The 19925-nt window shown below is 38.1% G+C and overlaps 1 protein-coding gene across 1 annotated transcript in view; it reads right to left on the bottom strand.

Moving 5' to 3' along the window:
• The window catches only part of AP3S1 (adaptor related protein complex 3 subunit sigma 1), a 212387-nt gene that overhangs the window by 108645 nt on the left and 83817 nt on the right, over positions 1-19925 (bottom strand). The window contains exon 5 of the mRNA XM_053701575.1: positions 8788-8895. Coding sequence (XP_053557550.1) covers positions 8788-8895 — 108 coding nt within the window. The remainder of the gene's footprint in view (positions 1-8787; positions 8896-19925) is intronic.

Raw genomic sequence — 19925 nt, 5'->3', positions numbered from 1 at the left:
CGACAAATTGGTAATGCTTGTCTAGAAAAGAGAATCTCAGAAACCGATAGTGGTCTGGATGAATCAGAATATGAAGATAAGCATCCTGTAAGTATATCGTGGACATATAATGACCTTGCTGAACAAAAGGCAGAATAGTCCTTATGGTGACCATTTTGAAAGTTGGCACTCTTACATAATGATTCAAAATTTTCAGATCCAGAACTGGCCTGAATGAATTTTCTTTCATTGGGACAATGAATAGATTTGAATAAAAGCCCAGACCCTGTTCCTGAAACGGAACGGGTATAATTACCCCTAAAAGCTCTAAATCTGAAACACACTTCAGAAAGGCCTGAGCCTTCACTGGGTTTGCTGGAATGCGTGAGAGAAAAAAAATCTTCTCACAGGAGGTCTTACTCTGATTCGTATTTGATACCCTTGAGAGACGATGCTCTGAATCCATTGATTTTGGACTGAATCTGCCCAAATGTTTTGGAAAAATTTTAATCTGTCCCCCACCAGCTAATCTGTAATGAGGGCCGCACCTTTATGCAGACTTGGGGTCTGGCTTTGGTTTCTTAAAAGGCTTGGATTTATTCCAACTTGAAGAAGGTTTCCAATTGGAACAAGATTCTTTGGGGGAAGGATTGGCTTTCTGTTCCTTATTCTATAGAAAAGAACGAAAATGATTAGAAGCCTTAGAATTACCCTTCCCCCCAGTAACAGTTGAAATAATTGAATCCAACTGAGAACCAAATAAATTGTTACCTTGGAAAGAAAGAGATAGTAATCTAGACTTAGATACCATGTCAGCATTCCAATATTTAAGCCAAAAAGCTCTTCTAGCTAAGATAGCTAAAAGTTGATGCAGCTGCAACATCAGCCATAGAAATGACAGGCCTGAGAATATAGCCAGAATATAAATAAGTTTTCCTTAGATAAGATTCAAGTTTCCTATCTAACGGGTCTTTAAAGGAAGTACTATCTTCCATAGGGATAGTAGTACGTTTGGCAAGAGTAGAGATAGCCCCATCAACTTTGAGGATTTTCCCCCAAAACTCCAATCTAATTGCTGGCAAGGGATACAACTTTTTCAACCTAGCAGTAGGAATAAAAGAAATACCGGGCCTATTCCATTCCTTTGAATTCATATCAGAAATAGCATCAGGAACTGGAAAAACCTCTGGAGTAACCACAGGAGATTTATAAACAGAATTTAAACATTTACTAGTTTTAATATCAAGAGGACTAGTTTCCTCAATATCCAAAGTAATCAACACCTCTTTTAACAAGGAACGAATATACTTTATCTTAAAGAGATAAGTAGATTTGTCAGTGTCAATATCTGAGGTAGGATCTTCTGAATCAGATAGATCCTCATCAGAGGAGGATAAAACAGTATGTTGTCGGTCATTGGAAATTTCATCAACTTTATGAGAAGTTTTAAAGGACCTTTTACGTTTATTAGAAGGCGGAATAGCAGACAAAGCCTTCTGAATCGCATCAGCAATAAAATCTTTTATATTCACAGGGATATCATGTACATTAGATGTTGAGGGAACAACAGGCATTGTACTAGTACTGATGGATACATTCTCTGCATGTAAAAGTTTATCATGACAACTGTTACATACTACCGCTAATACTACTAATTTACAACAGATACACTTATATTTGGTAGAACTGTTATCAGGCAGCAGGAATCCAACAGTGGTTTCTTAGACAGGATCAGATTGAGACATCTTGCAAATGTAAGAGAAAAAACAACATATAAAGCCAAATTATCAATTTTCTTATATGTCAATTTCAGGAATAGGAAAAAATGCAAACAGCATAGCCCTCTGAGCATAGAGAAAGGCAAGAGGCATATAGGAAGTGGGGCTTAAATAAATTATTTGGCGCCAAGTATGACGTGCAATGCAAAATTACATTTTTTGGCGCTAACAACATCCGTAAATAATGCAACTTGCGTCATAGCAGACGCAACCTTGTGCAAGGAACCTGGCGTCAACTAAGACGCCGGAAATGGTGAACTTGTGTCAATGAACGCCAAGAATGACGCAATAAATAATAGCATTTTGCGGCCTCGCAAGCCTAATTTTGCCCGAGAAAATGAAAGAAAACAGTCAAAAAATAACTTCCTAAATACGTTTTTCCCAATTTGAAACTGATAGTCTGCAAAAGGAAATATACATAAACCTGACTCATGGCAAATATAAGTACAATACATATATTTAAAACTTTACATTAATAGATAAAGTGCCTAACCATAGCTGAGAGTGTCTTAAAGGGACATGAAACCCAAAAATGTTCTTTCATGACTCAGATAGAGAATATAATTTTAAACAACTTTCCAATTTACTTCTATTATTTAATTTGCTTCCTTCTCTTGTTATCCTTTGCTGAAAGGTTTATCTAGACAAGCTCAGGAGCAGCAGAGAAACTAGGTTCTAGCTGTTGATTGGTGGTTGCATATATATATATATTGATTGTGATTGGCTCACCCATGTGTTCAGTTAGAAACCATTAGTGTATTGCTGCCCCTTCAACAAATGATACCAAGAAAATGAAACAAATTAGATAATAGAAATTAATTAGAAAGTTGTTTAAAATTACAATCTGAATCATGAAAGAAAAAAATTTGAGTTTTGTGTCCCTTTAAGTAATGAAAACATACTTACAGAAAGACACCCATCCACATATAGCAGATAGCCAAACCAGTACTGAAACAGTATCAGTAGAGGTAATGGAATATGAGAATATATTGTCGATCTGAAAAGGGAGGTAGGAGATTAATCTCTACGACCGATAACAGGGAACCTATGAAAAGGTTTCCCGTGAGGAAAACCATAGCATTCAATAGGTGATACTCCCTTCACATCCCTCTGACATTCACTGTACTCTGAGAGGAATCGGTCTTCAAAATGCTGAAAAGTGCATATCACAGAAGAAAATCAAGCACAAACTTAATTCACCACCTCCATAGGAGGCAAAGTTTATCAAAATGAATTGTGGGTGTGGTGAAGGGTGTATTTATAGGCATTTTAAGGTTTGGAAAACTTTGCCCCTCCTGGTAGGGATAGTATATCCCATACGTCACTAGCTCATGGACTCTTGCCAATTACATGAAAGAAAGTGTATATTCCAACAAAAACTAACTGATGAGGAAAATTTGCTTATTTACTTAAGAATCCAATTCATATGATAACCTAAAACATTTAGGCCATTGAGCCCAAGTGTCTTTTTAATTTGCATAGACCAAGCTGAGGTTCATGAGCTCCAGGCATCTGCCTGCATATAGAACCGGAGCACAATCGGTGCTGAGGTTCCATATGAAGGAAGATCCCACACTGTGTGCGTCACCGTCTGTAATGATTATCTGCTAGTGCCAAAGGGAGGTGTGGAAGGGAAGACGGGAAGATACTCCAGTGTGGAGGGGGAGTGAGTGGGATGAGCCTTATACAGCCTTATACAGCAGAAGAAAAAAAAATATGAATGAAGAGGGAGGGATGAAGAGCTACACTGCAGAAAAAAAGGGAGGGGGTGAACCACTACAGAAATAATAATAATAATAATAATAATATTTTGTATATATATATATATATATATATATATATATCCTGACTTCAGCACCATCTTAGGTTATATGGATAGGCATGCTGGTGACAAAGAGAGAAAGACTCTATGTGGTCCATTTATTACAGTGTAGTTGTGACCTTCAGGATATAGGTTGTACTACCCGCCCCTTTAAGAAATGAATGTATGAACATAACACTAACATTAAGGGGGGACTTAAATCTCATAGCAAGTCTGAACATTATAGGAACATTCACAATCCTACATGTTTAAGGGGTACTATTTTGGAACACGTTAAAGTTGCTGAAAGGGGAGGAGAAAGAGAACGATCTCTGGATCCTTCTGTTTAACAGTATGGTTCCTTATGGTCTCAATAAGGATATCGATATAGCTGCTTTTCTTTAAATTCCCATTCCCATAGCCTCTTCTTTTTACAAAGCTGGCAACAATTGGATTGTTGTTCCTTTAAGATGGTCCCCATTGTATTGGGTTATGTTCTAACAAAGTGATGTAATGTAGAACTTTTGACAATGTTATTTTTTTTTTATACACAGTTATGGCTATTAATATTGATTCATTATGTATGTATTTTTTACCCTGTGTGTATCTTTTTATATGTATTATACTAATTTTAAGGTACTAGGGAAATTAATTGCACATGTATATAAATATTGCATTTTAAATAATGTCTCTATTTTCATACAATGATTCTATTGAGAAGGGCCAATATAATCTAATATTTATGGGTGCCCGTTTCTTAATGCTTATATGGTAGTTGTGCGATCCCTACTATTATGAATTGTGAACGGTTGCTCATTTAATTCATCATTTTTTAATATGTATATATTATTCTCGTTTATATATATTTTATACATTTAACATAGGTTGATAATAAGTATGTATAGGATATTTTAAAAGCACTTATTTATGTTCTTATGTCCGTATGTTAAAGTGAAGGTAAACTTTGATGAATGAAAGCCCGTTTTTTAAAAATACTATTAAAAATAGGGGCACTTTCATTCATAAAAGTTTACAAAGCAGCCGTTTTGATTAAAAACTTACCTTTTTTTCTTTTCACAGCCAGAGCAGCTTACCCCACCTGGATTTCCTCTCTTCACACATCAGCAATGACTAATCTGGCTCCCTCCAATCACGGCTTTCCCCCCAGGGTGGTCATTGTCTGAGGCCATGCTGTGATTGGAGGAACGATTTCCAGGAGGAGGAAGCTGCACTGTGCAAATTAGAGAGGTAAGTTTTTAATCAAAACGGCTGCTTTGTAAACTTTGATGAATGAAAGTGCCCCTGTTTTTAATAGTATTTTTAAAAACCAGGCTTTCATTCATTAAAGTTTAGTTTCACTTTAATACGTGTACAATTATGGAAAGGGAAGTCCGCCCCATGACGTACTCACGCCAGGTGTCGTTAAAAGACACGGAAGTTCCGTAGCAGAGTTGTACCTCTGATGAAGGCAGACGAAAGTCATACAAGCCTTTGAAACGTGTTAGGATTGTGTTTTTCTGCACTAGACTTTTATCATATTGCTTTTTACCGCAATGCCTATATGTTTCTAGGCTTCCCTCTACTTGTTTGGAGGTCTGGAATTGGAATGCAATATTTTTTTCTGCTGTGCCCCTTACTATTTCTTTTACCTGGGTACTAGTAGTTTATAAATCATAATTATTGAGGTTAAGTTATGTGAGTAGGTTTTTAATTGTTTGTGTGCTGTTTAGCTAAATAAAAGGGTAACACACTATTAGTGTTTCTCTTTGTCTTCCATGTGAGTTCACACAAAGTTTGCACACAGTTTCTACACCTACCAGGAAAGTGAGATTGAGAGTTTCTCACTCTACCTCTGGGATTCCAAGAGTTAATAAAGATCTCTTCATACAGTGACGTGGCAAACCATAAAGGCAGTGAGATATACTGGTGATTACGTCTATACTTACCTCATATTGATTGAGAGCAATTCAAGTAAGTGGACACCGTTAGGGGGAGCTTGTTTAAGAAGATAAAAACCATCTGGACTCCTTTGAACTTTTCTTTTGTATTTTTATTGAATTGATTTACGTGCTAAGTGTTATTTCAATCGTATGTCACATATTCACACATTTGAGCAACTTATGTGTTTTATATGTTCTATGGCCTGGTTTCTCAACAGCCGGGCCGTGGCCCAGTACCGGGCCGTGATAGCCCTGCTGGTGGGCCCCAACCTGTCATGCCCCCACTGCACACTCTTACCCCACTGCACACCAAAGGCAGACTGAGACCAATCAAGGCCCCAGGAAAACTGTCTCACACTGACCCAAATGTATTCAAATGTATGCAAATGAACATGGTAGCCTCCCTGCCCTGTCCCCAACATGCCCCTCAACCTCCAGAGCCAGGACCCCCAACATTAAGGGCCAGATAAAGGGCCTCCAACCTTCAGGGCCAGACCCCACACTCCATGGCCCTCACAGCGACAGACCCCCGGCAGGACCCCCCACACTCCAGGGCCCCCATTAAACCCACACTTAACTGCTTAGTTACTGATAGGGCAACTGAAAACTCCAGCTTAAAGGGACACTGAACCCAATTTTTTTTCTTTAGTGATTCAAATAGAGCATGAAATTTTAAGCAACTTTCTAATTTACTCCTATTATCAAATTTTCTTCATTCTCTTGGTATCTTTATTTAAAAAGCAAGAATGTAAGTTTAAATGCTGACCCATTTTTGGTGAACAACCTGGGTTGTTCTTGCTGATTGGTGGAAAAATTCACCCACCAATAAACAAGTGCTGTCCAGGGTCCTGTGCCTTCATTTTCAAATAAAGATAGCAAGAGAACAAAGAAAAATTGATAATAGAAGTAAATTAGAAAGTTGCTTAAAATTGCATGTTCTATCTGAATCACAAAAGAAAAAAATTGGTTTCAGTGTCCCTTTAAGGAACGCACCAGGATCAGTGGAGATGCCATTTGTGGGCCCCCCTACCTGCTGGTCCCTCGGCCCAGGTCCTATTTGCCTGGCTGATCAGTCCGCTTCTGCTGCTTAATATATATATATTTATTAATATATATTAATATAATATATATATATATATATATATATATATATATATATATATATAACTACCGGGCCCTGGACATGTCCAGCTCAAATTAACCGGGCCTTGAGATCACTTTGGTTGAGAACCACTGTTCTATGGTATATATTTTATGACCGTATCTATGCCTGTATATATATATATATATATATATATATATATATATATATATATATATATATATATATATATATATATATATATATATATATATTATTTTATTTATGGGCACTGTATAAAAAAACTATAAAAAATTAAAAAAAACCTGAACTGCATACTAGTAGACTCTCTGCCAGTACCTAAGATGGTGGTGACCAGTGAGGGAAGAGAACTGTTTGGAAGGGATCAGGAGGTGGGATGGTAATATCTACAATAAAGCTAAAATTAAACCTTACAAGCTACCAGATTAAACCCTTTTACTGCAAGGAATAATAGAAGTGTGGTGCACAGCTGCAATTAGCGGTATTCTAATTACCATAAACCAATGGCAAAGCTATGTATGTCTGCTATTTCTGAACAAAGGGGATCCTAGGGAAGCTTTTATAATCATTTGTGTCAAGATTGCACATGCGGTATGTAAATAATTTCAGTTAGCAACCCAGAGTTTGTCAGTGAAATGGTGGCATGAAATAACCCAAAAATGGCCCTAGATCAATACCTTAGGTTACCTACTTAATTATATATATATGTAGATAGACTAAATGCACTCCTAACTTCAGATATTAGGCCTTGAATGCAGCAAAAGTAATATCCAGTGTTTGCAGAAGGAAGCGCACTCCAAAGGCCTTGTTTAAATTATTCACTTTTATTCTGTGAACGTTTTCGAGCTTAAACAGCTCGTCCTCGGACAGACAAAATTTGAACAGTTACACTTACCACCACCCGTCTGAGTGGCTTTGATCTCTCTCACACTAGCGATCACATATAATATGTCTTTTCTTTCCCTCTGTTATTTATCTCTTGCCTCCCCAGTGTTCTGTCACTCCAGCATGGTATTGCCTTTTCTGATTGGCTGGTTTATTATGACCAATCGTTGTTTTTGCTTGTGTTTTGTTGTTACCATGGTGACGCATTCACGGCACTCTATAGCCGTTATACAATTGTATAATTACTTGTTAGATCCTGTTCTGTGCTTGTCTCCTGCAGTAGATTTGTTTTGAGTATAAAAATTTTTATGTCACTTGGTTTTAACATTGCTCCGTTGCACTGACACGGATGACCGCTCCCCTTTGGGGGGGTGTCTAACGTGTAGAGCGTGACGGGGTGGTGTGTTGGGTATTTAGTCACGGTGGTGGTAAGTGTAACTGTTCAAATTTTGTCTGTCTGAGGACGAGCTGTTTAAGCTCGAAAACGTTCACAGAATAAAAGTGAATAATTTAAACAAGTCCTTTGGAGTGCGCTTCCTTCTGCAAACACTATATATATATTTGACAGGTAAATAAAAAATAGCAAGGCTCTATTTCTGTTTAAATGGAGTGATAGCAAACATGCTAAAAATTGTCCGGTATTTTAGGCAAGTTCTTTTCTGAAATTCCCAGGAGCGATGGGGTTAAATCATAGGATATGAGTATCAAAAATAAAACTCGTTTTATTTGGAGTTTTTTTTTTGTTTTTTTTATGGCTTAAAAAAAAAGAAGGATATAGCTGCACCATGTGCAACCAAGCATATCTGTTTTTTATTTTTCTATTAAAATAAATTTAATAGCAAAAATTATTCTAAATTGTATTTGGAAACTAATGATTCGTATTTAAAATATCACTTCAACTTACCTTTAAATCATACAAAACTGAAGAATTGGTCTATTGATACATTTAAACTATGTCTCTAGTACTACATATTCATCAATAAAAAGTAACGGATCGTTAACGAAGGAAACATTGTAGTAACCTTCAGACATTAACCATTTTGTTCCACTGACACATTACTGACTTTTGAAAAAAATAATATAGAAAATAAAAGATTACTGATCCTTGCCCTAGAAAATATTTGTATTCCCTGCACAGCATAGCTAAAAACACACACATTTATGTATGTGGGCATAAAGGAAAAATGAATAGTGAAAAATGAGCGATTTCAACATGGAGTGTTCTGCACAACCAGATAATAAATGTGAGAGAATTTTTTAGTCGCCTTGTTATGTACTTACCTCAGATTTCTCTAGTTTGGTCTGGGCATCAATCTGAGTGACAATTTCATTCATGTTGGTTTCTAGAACCATACCTCCCATTACCATTTCAGCAAGGATATTATGGACCTGACAGAAGAAGAGAAAGTTATTTTGTTAGAGATGTCACAAACAGAAAAAATATCATTAATTAGTAAAACAAACAAAAACACACACAACATTTTAGGATATGTGTTTATATACTTAGTGTCCAATTCAGTACTGGTGGATGTATAGAGCTGAACTTGTATGGTAAAAATAAAAAACGTCTAAGTGTTTGGGAGATACTTCTTCAGCTATATGTAACCTTTCTATTCTTGTAAGCTTTAATTTACACATAGCCAAACTAGGGAGAATTTGGTGAAAAAACTCTTTCCTCCTCCTTTTCAAACATGGGAACCAGAAAAGGCTTACAGCACACAGGAATGCCAGGATGGGCCTGCAATGTCATTTTATGTTGAAATTCTTTTTAATTTTGTTCCAAAACAGCATAATAAACAAATAGAAACGGCAGTTCTTGTTACATCTCACATATATTACAATTCTACATATTTAACAATCAATACAGCATTGTGATTACATAATCAGTTTGAGTTTGTTTCACACACACACACATATATATATATATATATATATATATATATATATATATTTGTGTTGACTGGTTCTTACAACAATTTTATTCAAGTGATTTTCATCACATAGGGAGGGTCTCGTATAAATATAACGCTATCCTCTCAACAGATATCGCTCTTGAGAAAGCCCGGGCATACACTGGGAGAAACGTGTTAAGCTTTTTGTCCGTTAGGAGGATCCATAGTCGGGAAACAGAGTGAGTTCAATTGGTAGTACTAAAACAGTTATTAGTAGAGGTAATGGTAAATTGAGAGAATATCGTCGATCTGAAAAGGGAGGTAGGAGATGAATCTCTACGACCGATAACATAGAGAACCCATGAAAAAGACCCCCGTTAGAGAAATCATCGTATTCAATAGGTGATACTCCCTTCACGTCCCTCTGACATTCGCTGTACTCTGAGAGGAATCGGGCTTCAACAATGCTGAGAAGCGCATATCAACGTAGAAATCTTAGCACAAACTTAATTCACCACCTCCATAGGAGGCAAAGTTTGTAAAACTGAATTGCGAGTGTGGTGAGGGGTGTATTTATAGGCATTTTGAGGTTTGGGAAACTTTGCCCCTCCTGGTAGGATTGTATATCCCATATGTCACTAGCTCATGGACTCTTGCCAATTACATGAAAGAAAATTAGACCCCGCTTATACTGGAACTCTGAAATTTGTGAAAGGACTGACAGAGAGACCCCTACGGAGCTGTATTTACTTCTCAAATGTGCAAAAGAACTTACTTCTAGTAAGCGCGTTTTTAACTTGTCTTGGCTTTGTTCTAATAAAGAAATTACTTTAAATTGGAGTTGCGCTGTCTCCCTTTATCTTTTCATATCCAAGTGATTTTCATGCCTTTCCATCAACACTCTCTTACACAAATGTGACCATAGTTACAACAAACTCTAATATCTTCGCTTTTTGAAACAGTACCCTTCCTATAATATCTCCATGTTGCTTTAGGAACATTATTTATATATTTTATATATATATATATATATATATATATATATATATATATATATATTTGGTTTAGGGAATTAATATTCTATTTGTTTCTAAACTGTGCATTAATTGTTGTTGCTGCATGTCCAGATGATTATTCTGTCAAGTGGCTAAATATGCTTTCCCCACCTCCCCTCATATACTTCCATGCATGATCCAGTAATACCAAGTCTTATGAAATTGATCATTCTTGCCTTGGACCCATGCTACCTCCTCTGTCATATTATATACATTTTTAATTTTGTCTTTAACTTTTCGCCAGGTAGGGGTCCCTACTTTCCAGTACCTTGCTATGTAGATTCTTATGGTTGTGTTGAATTGTGGGATTCCCTAATTCAACAGTGCTTGGGAAATGGTGAGGGATACATGCTCATCAAATAGTGTGCTTAGTAGATTATTTAGTTGATCCCATATATCCATCACCTTGACACACTCCCACCACATGTGACTATATGAGCTTTGTTCCCCACACCCAGGGCTGTCTTTAATATTGACTGGACCCGGGGCAAAAAAATTCTTGAGGCCCCCCCCACCCCCCCACCCCATGCAATTTCGCTCTCTACCCCAACATCTCAAAAAACAACTAAATCAATTTATTTTATAATTTTTTTAAATTATTAGCCCAGCAGTGGATCATCCACTGCTGGGCTAATCATTTAAAAAAAATGAAATAAATTGCAATATGTGAAACTTGACGTAAGCAGTACTAATAAGTAAATAAATATATAAATTCCTCCACTGTGGATTCATTTAATATTCTTTTGAATGTGATTCTGGTGTGAGATTAGCTGGTTAAAGAGATTTAGGGCAGCCAACAGGAGCAAAGCAAGGTAAAGACTGAGGAGAAAGCATGGAGGTGCAGACAAATATAAGTTTACTGACTGGAACAGCAGAACTACTATGGGAAGCTGTAAAATCTGAGACAGAGAGAAAACAAAAAATATAACAATACACCTTACATTAATGTGTGAAATATCCGCATGACATCATGGGGGGTAGTTATCAAGCCGTCAACCTCAAATACGCTGGAATTCCGCAGCGTATTTGTGGCGAGGCTGATTTGCCTTAGTTATCAAAGGCTAGAGACTGGCAAAAGTAGAATTTTGTGACGTAAGCTTCGATCCGCCACACTCAGTCCGACACAGATCGATTCTTACGTCACAATCTCACTACTTTTGCTAGTTATCAAAAAACTAGCAGGTACGCTCGTCACTTTTCCGGCCCAGCGTACCTGGTTTTCAATCTGCCGCCCTGGAGGCGGCGGATCCCATAGGAATCAATGGGAGTCTGACCATAGCGAAAGTACAAGTTCGCTGCTGCCAGACATCCCATTGATTTCTATGGGAGCTGTCTACACCTAACACCCTAACATGTACACCGAGTCTAAATACCCCTAAGCTGTCCCCCCCCTACACCACCGCAACTAAATAAAGTTATTACCCCCTAAACCACCGCAAGCTACTCTATACATATTAACCCCTAAATCGCCGCTCCCGGAGCCCACCGCAAGCTAATCTATACATATTAACCCCTAAACCGCCGCTCCCGGAGCCCACCGCAAGCTACTCTATACATATTAACCCCTAAACCGCCGCTCCCGGAGCCCACCGCAAGCTACTCTATACATATTAACCCCTAAACCGCCGCTCCCTGACCCCGCCACAAGCTACTCTATACATATTAACCCCTAAACCGCCGCTCCCTGACCCCGCCACAACTATAATAAATGTATTAACCCCTAAACCGCCGCTCCCGGACAGCGCCGCAACCTACATTATACCTAGTAACCCCTATCCTGCCCCCCTATACCGCCGCCCTCTATAATAAAGTTATTAACCCCTATCCTGCACCTAGCTAAAATAAACTGAAATTTACCTGTAAAATAAATCCTAACCTAAGTTACAATTACACCTAACACTACACTATACTTTAATAAATTATTTCTATTTAAAACTAAATACTTACCTGTAAAATAAACCCTAAGATAGCTACAATGTAATTAATAATTACATTGTAGCTATTTTAGGATTTATATTTATTTTACAGGTAACTTTGTATTTATTTTAGCTAGTTAGAATAGTTATTAAATAGTTATCAACTATTTAATAACTACCTAGCTAAAAGAAATACAAAATTACCTGTAAAATAAATCCTAACCTAAGTTACAATTAAACCTAACACTACACTATCATTACATTAATTAAATAAATTAACTACAAATAACTACAATTAAAAATACAATTACATAAACTAACTAAAGTATAAAAAAATAAAAAAAAATAAGTTACAAACATTTAAAAAAATATTACAACAATTTTAAGCTAAATTACACCTAATCTAAGCCCCCTAATAAAATCACAAAGCCCCCCAAAATAAAAAAATTCCCTACCCTATTCTACATTAAAAAAAGTTCAAAGCTCTTTTACCTTACCAGCCCTTAAAAGGGCCTTTTTTGGGGGCATGCCCCAAAGAAAACTGCTCTTTTTCCTGTAAAAGAAAAATACAACCCCCCAACATTAAAACCCACCACCCACATACCCCTAATCTAACCCAAACCCCCTTTAAAATAACCTAACACTAATCCCCTGAAGATCATCCTACCTTGAGTCGTCTTCACTCAGCCAAGCCACTGATGGAACTGAAGAGGAGATCCGGAGCGGCAGAAGAGATCCTCCAAGGGGCGCTAAAGAAGTCTTCCATCCGATGAAGTGATCCTCCAGGCGGCGCTGAAGAAGTCTTCTATCCGGGCGATGTCATCTTCCAAGCGGGGTCTTCAATCTTCTTTCTTCAGGATCCATCTTCATCCCGCCGACACGGAACATCCTTCTTTCCCGACGGACTACCGACGAATGAAGGCTCCTTTAAGGGACGTCATCCAAGATGGCGTCCCTTCAATTCCGATTGGCTGATAGGAATTAAGGTAGGAAAAATCTGATTGGCTGATTGAAGTTCAATCCGATAGGCTGATCCAATCAGCCAATCAGATTGAGCTTGCATTCTATTGGCTGTTCCGATCAGCCAATAGAATGCGAGCTCAATCTGATTGGCTGATTGGATCAGCCAATCGGATTGAACTTCAATCTGATTGGCTGATTCAATCAGCCAATCAGATTTTTCCTACCTTAATTCCGATTGGCTGATAGAATCCTATCAGCCAATCGGAATTGAAGGGACGCCATCTTGGATGATGTCCCTTAAAGGAGCCTTCATTCGTCGGTAGTCCGTCGGGAAAGAAGGATGTTCTGCGTCAGCAGGATGAAGGTGGATCCTGAAGAAAGAAGATTGAAGTCCCCGCTTGGAAGATGACATCGCCCGGATAGAAGACTTCTTCAGTGCCGCTTGGAAGATGACATCGCCCGGATGGAAGACTTCTTCAGCGCCTGGAGGATCACTTCATCGGATGGAAGACTTCTTCAACGCCCCTTGGAGGATCACTTCTGACGCTCCGGATCTCCTCTTCACTCAGCCGAGCGATGGAACTGAAGACGACTCAAGGTAGGATGATCTTCAGGGGATTAGTCTTAGGTTATTTTAAGGGGGGGTTGGGTTAGATTAGGGGTATGTGGGTGGTGGGTTGTATTTTTCTTTTACAGGCAAAAGAGCAGTTTTCTTTGGGGCATGCCCCACAAAAGGCCCTTTTAAGGGCTGGTAAGGTAAAAGAGCTTTGAATTTTTTTAATGTAGAATAGGGTAGGGAATTTTTTTTATTTTGGGGGGCTTTGTTATTTTATTAGGGGGCTTAGATTAGGTGTAATTAGCTTAAAATTGTTGTAATATTTTTTAAATGTTTGTAACTTATTTTTTTTATTTTTTGTAACTTAGCTTTTTTATTTTTTGTACTTTGGTTAGTTTATGTAATTGTATTTAATTGTAGTTATTTGTAGTTAATTTATTTAATTAATTAATTAATGTAATGATAGTGTAGTGTTAGGTTTAATTGTAACTTAGGTTAGGATTTATTTTACAGGTAATTTTGTATTTCTTTTAGCTAGGTAGTTATTAAATAGTTAACTAGCTAAAATAAATACAAAGTTACCTGTAAAATAAATATAAATCCTAAAATAGCTACAATGCAATTATTAATTACATTGTAGCTATCTTAGGGTTTATTTTACAGGTAAGTAACATAATTTATGTAAGAACTTACTTGATAAATTCATTTATTTCATATTAGCAAGAGTCCATGAGCTAGTGACGTATGGGATATACATTCCTACCAGGAGGGGCAAAGTTTCCCAAACCTCAAAATGCCTATAAATACACCCCTCACCACACCCACAAATCAGTTTAACAAATAGCCAAGAAGTGGGGTGATAAGACAAAAGTGTGAAAGCATAAAAAATAAGGAATTGGAATAATTGTGCTTTATACAAAAAAATCATAACCACCACAAAAAGGGTGGGCCTCATGGACTCTTGCTAATATGAAAGAAATGAATTTATCAGGTAAGTTCTTACATAAATTATGTTTTCTGTCATGTAATTAGCAAGAGTCCATGAGCTAGTGACGTATGGGATAATGAATACCCAAGATGTGGATCTTCCACGCAAGAGTCACTAGAGAGGGTGGGATAAAATAAAGACAGCCAATTTCGCTGAAAATAATCCACACCCAAAATAAAGTTTAAATCTTATAATGAAAAAAACTGAAATTATAAGCAGAAGAATCAAACTGAAACAACTGCCTGAAGAACTTTTCTACCAAAAACTGCTTCAGAAGAAGAAAACACATCAAAATGGTAGAATTTAGTAGAAGTATGCAAAGAAGACCAAGTTGCTGCTTTGCAAATCTGATCAACCGAAGCTTCATTCCTAGTAGAATGAGCTGTAATCCTTAGAGGCGGAGTTTGACCCGACTCGACATAAGCATGATGAATTAAAGATTTCAACCAAGATGCCAAAGAAATGGCAGAGGCCTTCTGACCTTTCCTAGAACTGGAAAAGATAACAAATAGACTAGAAGTCTTTCGGAAATTCTTAGTAGCTTCAACATAATATTTCAAAGCTCTAACTACATCTAAAGAATGCAATGATCTCTCCTTAGAATTCTTAGGATTAGGACATAATGAAGGAACCACAATTTCTCTACTAATGTTGTTAGAATTCACAACCTTAGGTAAGAATTTAAAAGAAGTTCGCAACACCGCCTTATCCTGATGAAAAATCAGAAAAGGAGACTCACAAGAAAGAGCAGATAACTCAGAAACTCTTCTAGCAGAAGAGATGTCCAAAAGAAACAAAACTTTCCAAGAAAGTAATTTAATGTCCAGCGAATGCATAGGTTCAAACGGAGGAGCTTGAAGAGCCCCCAGAACCAAATTCAAACTCCAAGGAGGAGAAATTGACTTAACAGGTTTTATACGAACCAAAGCTTGTACAAAACAATGAATAACAGGAAGACTAGTAATCTTTCTGTGAAAAAGAACAGAAAGAGCAGGGATTTGTCCTTCAAGGAACTTGCAGACAAACCTTTATCCAAACCATCCTGAAGAAACTGTAAAATTCTAGGAATTCTAAAAGAATGCCAAGAAAAATGAGAAAAAACACCAAGAAATGTAAACCTTCCAGACTCGATAATATATCTTCCTAGATACAGATTTACGAGCCTGTAACATAGTATTAATCAGAGAGTCAGAGAAACCTCTATGACTGAGAATCAAGCGTTCAATCTCTATACCTTCAAATTTAAGGATTTGAGATCCTGATGGAAAAAAGGACCTTGTGATAGAAGGTCTGATCTTAACGGAAGAGTCCACGGTTGGCAAGAGGCCATCCGGACAAGATCCGCATACCAAAACCTGTGAGGCCATGCTGGAGCCACCAGCAGAACAGACGAGCACCCCTTAGAATCTTGGAAATTACTCTTGGAAGAAGAACTAGAGGTGGAAAGATACAGGCAGGATGATACTTCCAAGGAAGTGACAATGCATCCACTACCTCCGCCTGAGGATCCCTGGATCTGGACAGATACCTAGGAAGCTTCTTGTTTAGATGAGAAGCCATCAGATCTATTTCTGGAAGTCCCCACATTTGAACAATCTGAAGAAATACCTCTGGGTGAAGAGACCATTCGCCCGGATGTAACGTTTGGTGACTGAGATAATCCGCTTCCCAATTGTCTATACCTGGGATATGAACCGCAGAAATTAGACAGGAGCTGGATTCCGTCCAAACCAGAATTTGAGATACTTCTTTCATAGCCAGAGGACTGTGAGTCCCTCCTTGATGATTGACATATGCCACAGTTGTGACATTGTCCGTCCGAAAACAAATGAACGACTTTCTCTTTTGAAGAGGCCATGACTGAAGAGCTCTGAAAATTGCACGGTGTTCCAAAATATTGATTGGTAATCTCACCTCCTGAGATTCCCAAACCCCTTGTGCTGTCAGAGACCCCCAAACAGCTCCCCAGCCTGTCAGACTTGCATCTGTTGAAATCCCAGTCCAGGTTGGAAGAACAAAAGAAGCCCCCTGAATTAAACGATGGTGGTCTGTCCACCACGTCAGAAAGTGTCGAACAATCGGTTTTAAAGATATTAATTGAGATATCTTTGTATAATCCCTGCACCACTGGTTCAGCATACAGAGCTGAAGAGGTCGCATGTGAAAACGAGCAAAGGGAACCGCGTCCAATGCAGCAGTCATAAGACCTAGAATTTCCATGCATAAGGCTACCGAAGGGAAAGATTGAGACTGAAGGTTTCGACAAGCTGAAACCAATTTCAGACGTCTCTTGTCCGTCAGAGACAGAGTCAAGGACACTGAATCTATCAGGAAACCTAAAAAAGGTTACCCTTGTCTGAGGAATCAACGAACTGATTGGTAAATTGATCCTCCAACCATATTCTAGAAGAAACAACACTCATAAAAGACTGGAAAGGTTCTTTCTAGTGAAAATGAGCAAAGGGAATTGAATCCAATGCCGAGGCCATAAGACCTAACTAAAACTTCTATGCATATATAGCAACTGAAGGAAATAATAAGAAAAGTACCTGAAACTAAATAATTTTCCATAAATAAGATACAACTATCTAAAGGAAAATAAATACTATTTTGCTATAGAAACAATAGCATAATTAGTAGAAGTAGAGATAGCCCCAATAAATTGGAGAACCCTCCAAATTGAATTTAACTGCTGGCAAAGAATATAGTTTAAAACCTTTGAAAAAGGAATAAAAGAAAATTCTCAGCCTATTCCATTCCCTAGAATGGGGAATTGGAAAGAATACCTCTGAAAACACAGAAGAAATAAATAGGCAGAAATAGTGTCAGCTAGTCTTAAAGAACGAGTTACCTTAATATCCAAAATAATTAACACCTTTTCAACAAAGAACAAGTGTACTTTAATAATAAAAAAGTAAAAAAATAATAAAAAAGTAGATTTGTTAGTGTCAATATCTGATGAAGAAAATTTCTGAAAGAGAAAAAACATCATCAGAGAAGGATAAATCAGTATGTTGTTGGTCATTTGAAACTTCAATAATTAAAAAAGAAGTGAAAAAGACCTAAAAATGTTATTAGAAGGCACAAAGTCAGACAAAGCCTTTAAAATAGAATCAGAAAATATTTCTTATAAATCTTCTAAATATTTCTTGTACATAAAATGTAATAATGGAAATATATAAAGCATAAACACTAATGGATTCTGCATGTAAACGTATATCATAATACCTTATTACAAACCATAGCTAAAGATAAACATTTATAACATTTAAAATAAATGAACTTAGCTTTGGTAGAACTGAAACTCAGTTAAGCGTTTTTTCCAGAAGTGGCTTCTGATTCAGGGACAATCTGAGACATCTTGCAATATGTAATAGAAAAAAACAACATCTAAAGCAAAAATGATCAAATTCCTTAAATGACAGTTTCAGGAATGGGAAAAAATGACAATGAACAAGCTTCTAGCAACCAGAAGCAATAAATAATGAGACTTAAATATTGTGGAGACAACAATGACGCTCAAATTTTTTAGCGCCAAAAAAGCCGCCCACATTATTTGGCGCCTTAATATTTAAGTTAGGGGGGTGTTAGGGTTAGTGTTAGACTTCGGTTAAGGGGTTAATAAATTTATTAAAGTGGCGGCGGTGTAGTGAGGGGCAGGATAGGGGTTAATAAATGTATTATAGGTGGCGACGGTGTAGGGGGGCAGATTAGGGGTTAATAAATTTAATTAGGTTGCGGCAGGGTCCGGGATCGGCGGTTTAGGGGTTAAACTATTTATTTAGTTGCGTCGAGGTGCGGGATCAGCAGGATAGGGGTTAATAACTTTATTATAGAGGGCGGCGGTATGGGGGGGCAGGATAGGGGTTACTAAGTATAATGTAGGTTGCGGCGGTGTCCGGGAGCAGCGGTTTAGGGGTTAATACATTTATAAGAGTTGCTGCGGGGTCTAGGAGCGGCGTTTTATGGGTTAATAACTTTATTTAGTTGCGGGGGGCTCCGGGGGCGCCGGTATAGGGGGTAGAACAGTGTAGTTAGTGTGGGTGCTTAGTGACAGGCTAGCAATACATTTTTTCAGGTCCGCGGCGGCGATGGTAGGCGAGCTTAGGCGGGCGTATTGGGCCGGCGAAGGCAGGAAAGTTGACACGTTGATAACTACCCCCCTATACATCAGCCACAGCAGCACATGTCACTTCTTTGCTAGGAACAAGTTCCCTCTCACCCTGCACTAGACAATGCTGCATGGGGAGGGGCGTGTGTGCACTCACTTATTCTTCCCACTGACACCTTTCTACAAAGCACTGTTCCACTGACAAACTTCAGTTAGTTTATCTTAGGGTCACAGCAGAAAGAGCAGGGCTAAGGGGACCAGCAGACTGGATGCTGTCTGCCCAAGGCTAAATGGACACAGTGTGAGATGAGTCACACAGCCTCAGGACTGAAGAGAGCAGTGTTTGCAGCTGCACAGATGCTCAAATCCTCACATGCCTGCCGCTCCAGCTTTCTGCTGCATGCGCCTACAGTCAGCACTACCCAGAAACAATCCCCACCACCAGAGCAGTTACCTGGTAACATTGGTAACCCCAGTAGGACCTTTTCTGATGCAATGGGAATGGCTGTATGCAGAGTTAGGGCTTTGCATTCAGTGCTGCACGGTGCACATCTAAAACAGCACATGGCAATAGCTTGGCATGTCGCATGACACCGGCACGGTCTGGCACAGTTTTTTTTTTTTTAAATATAAGCAGAGTACTCTTGACTGTGACAGTATTAGGACTGAATGTGTGTGTTCCCCATGTCACATCAGCAGTCTGGTTGAAGCATAAAAAAAAGGACTCTTGGGCCCCTCAACAGAGACTGGGCCCTGGGCAGCTGCCCCTTTTGCCCTGTGTTAAAGACGGTCCTGCCCACACCCCCTGTAACATAGTTTTGATTTAGTAGATGAGAAATGTGAAGTTTTTATAAGAGTTAGGTACCAACTGAATGATGTTTTAATGCAGTTTTTCCCCAAGATCTGCATTAATCATGCCTTTACATAAGGCAAATATC

This window comes from Bombina bombina, chromosome 2 (assembly GCF_027579735.1).
Source record: "Bombina bombina isolate aBomBom1 chromosome 2, aBomBom1.pri, whole genome shotgun sequence".
NCBI lineage: Eukaryota > Metazoa > Chordata > Amphibia > Anura > Bombinatoridae > Bombina > Bombina bombina.
Note: the sequence above shows the minus strand (reverse complement) of the source record. Positions and strands in the feature narration are given on the sequence as shown.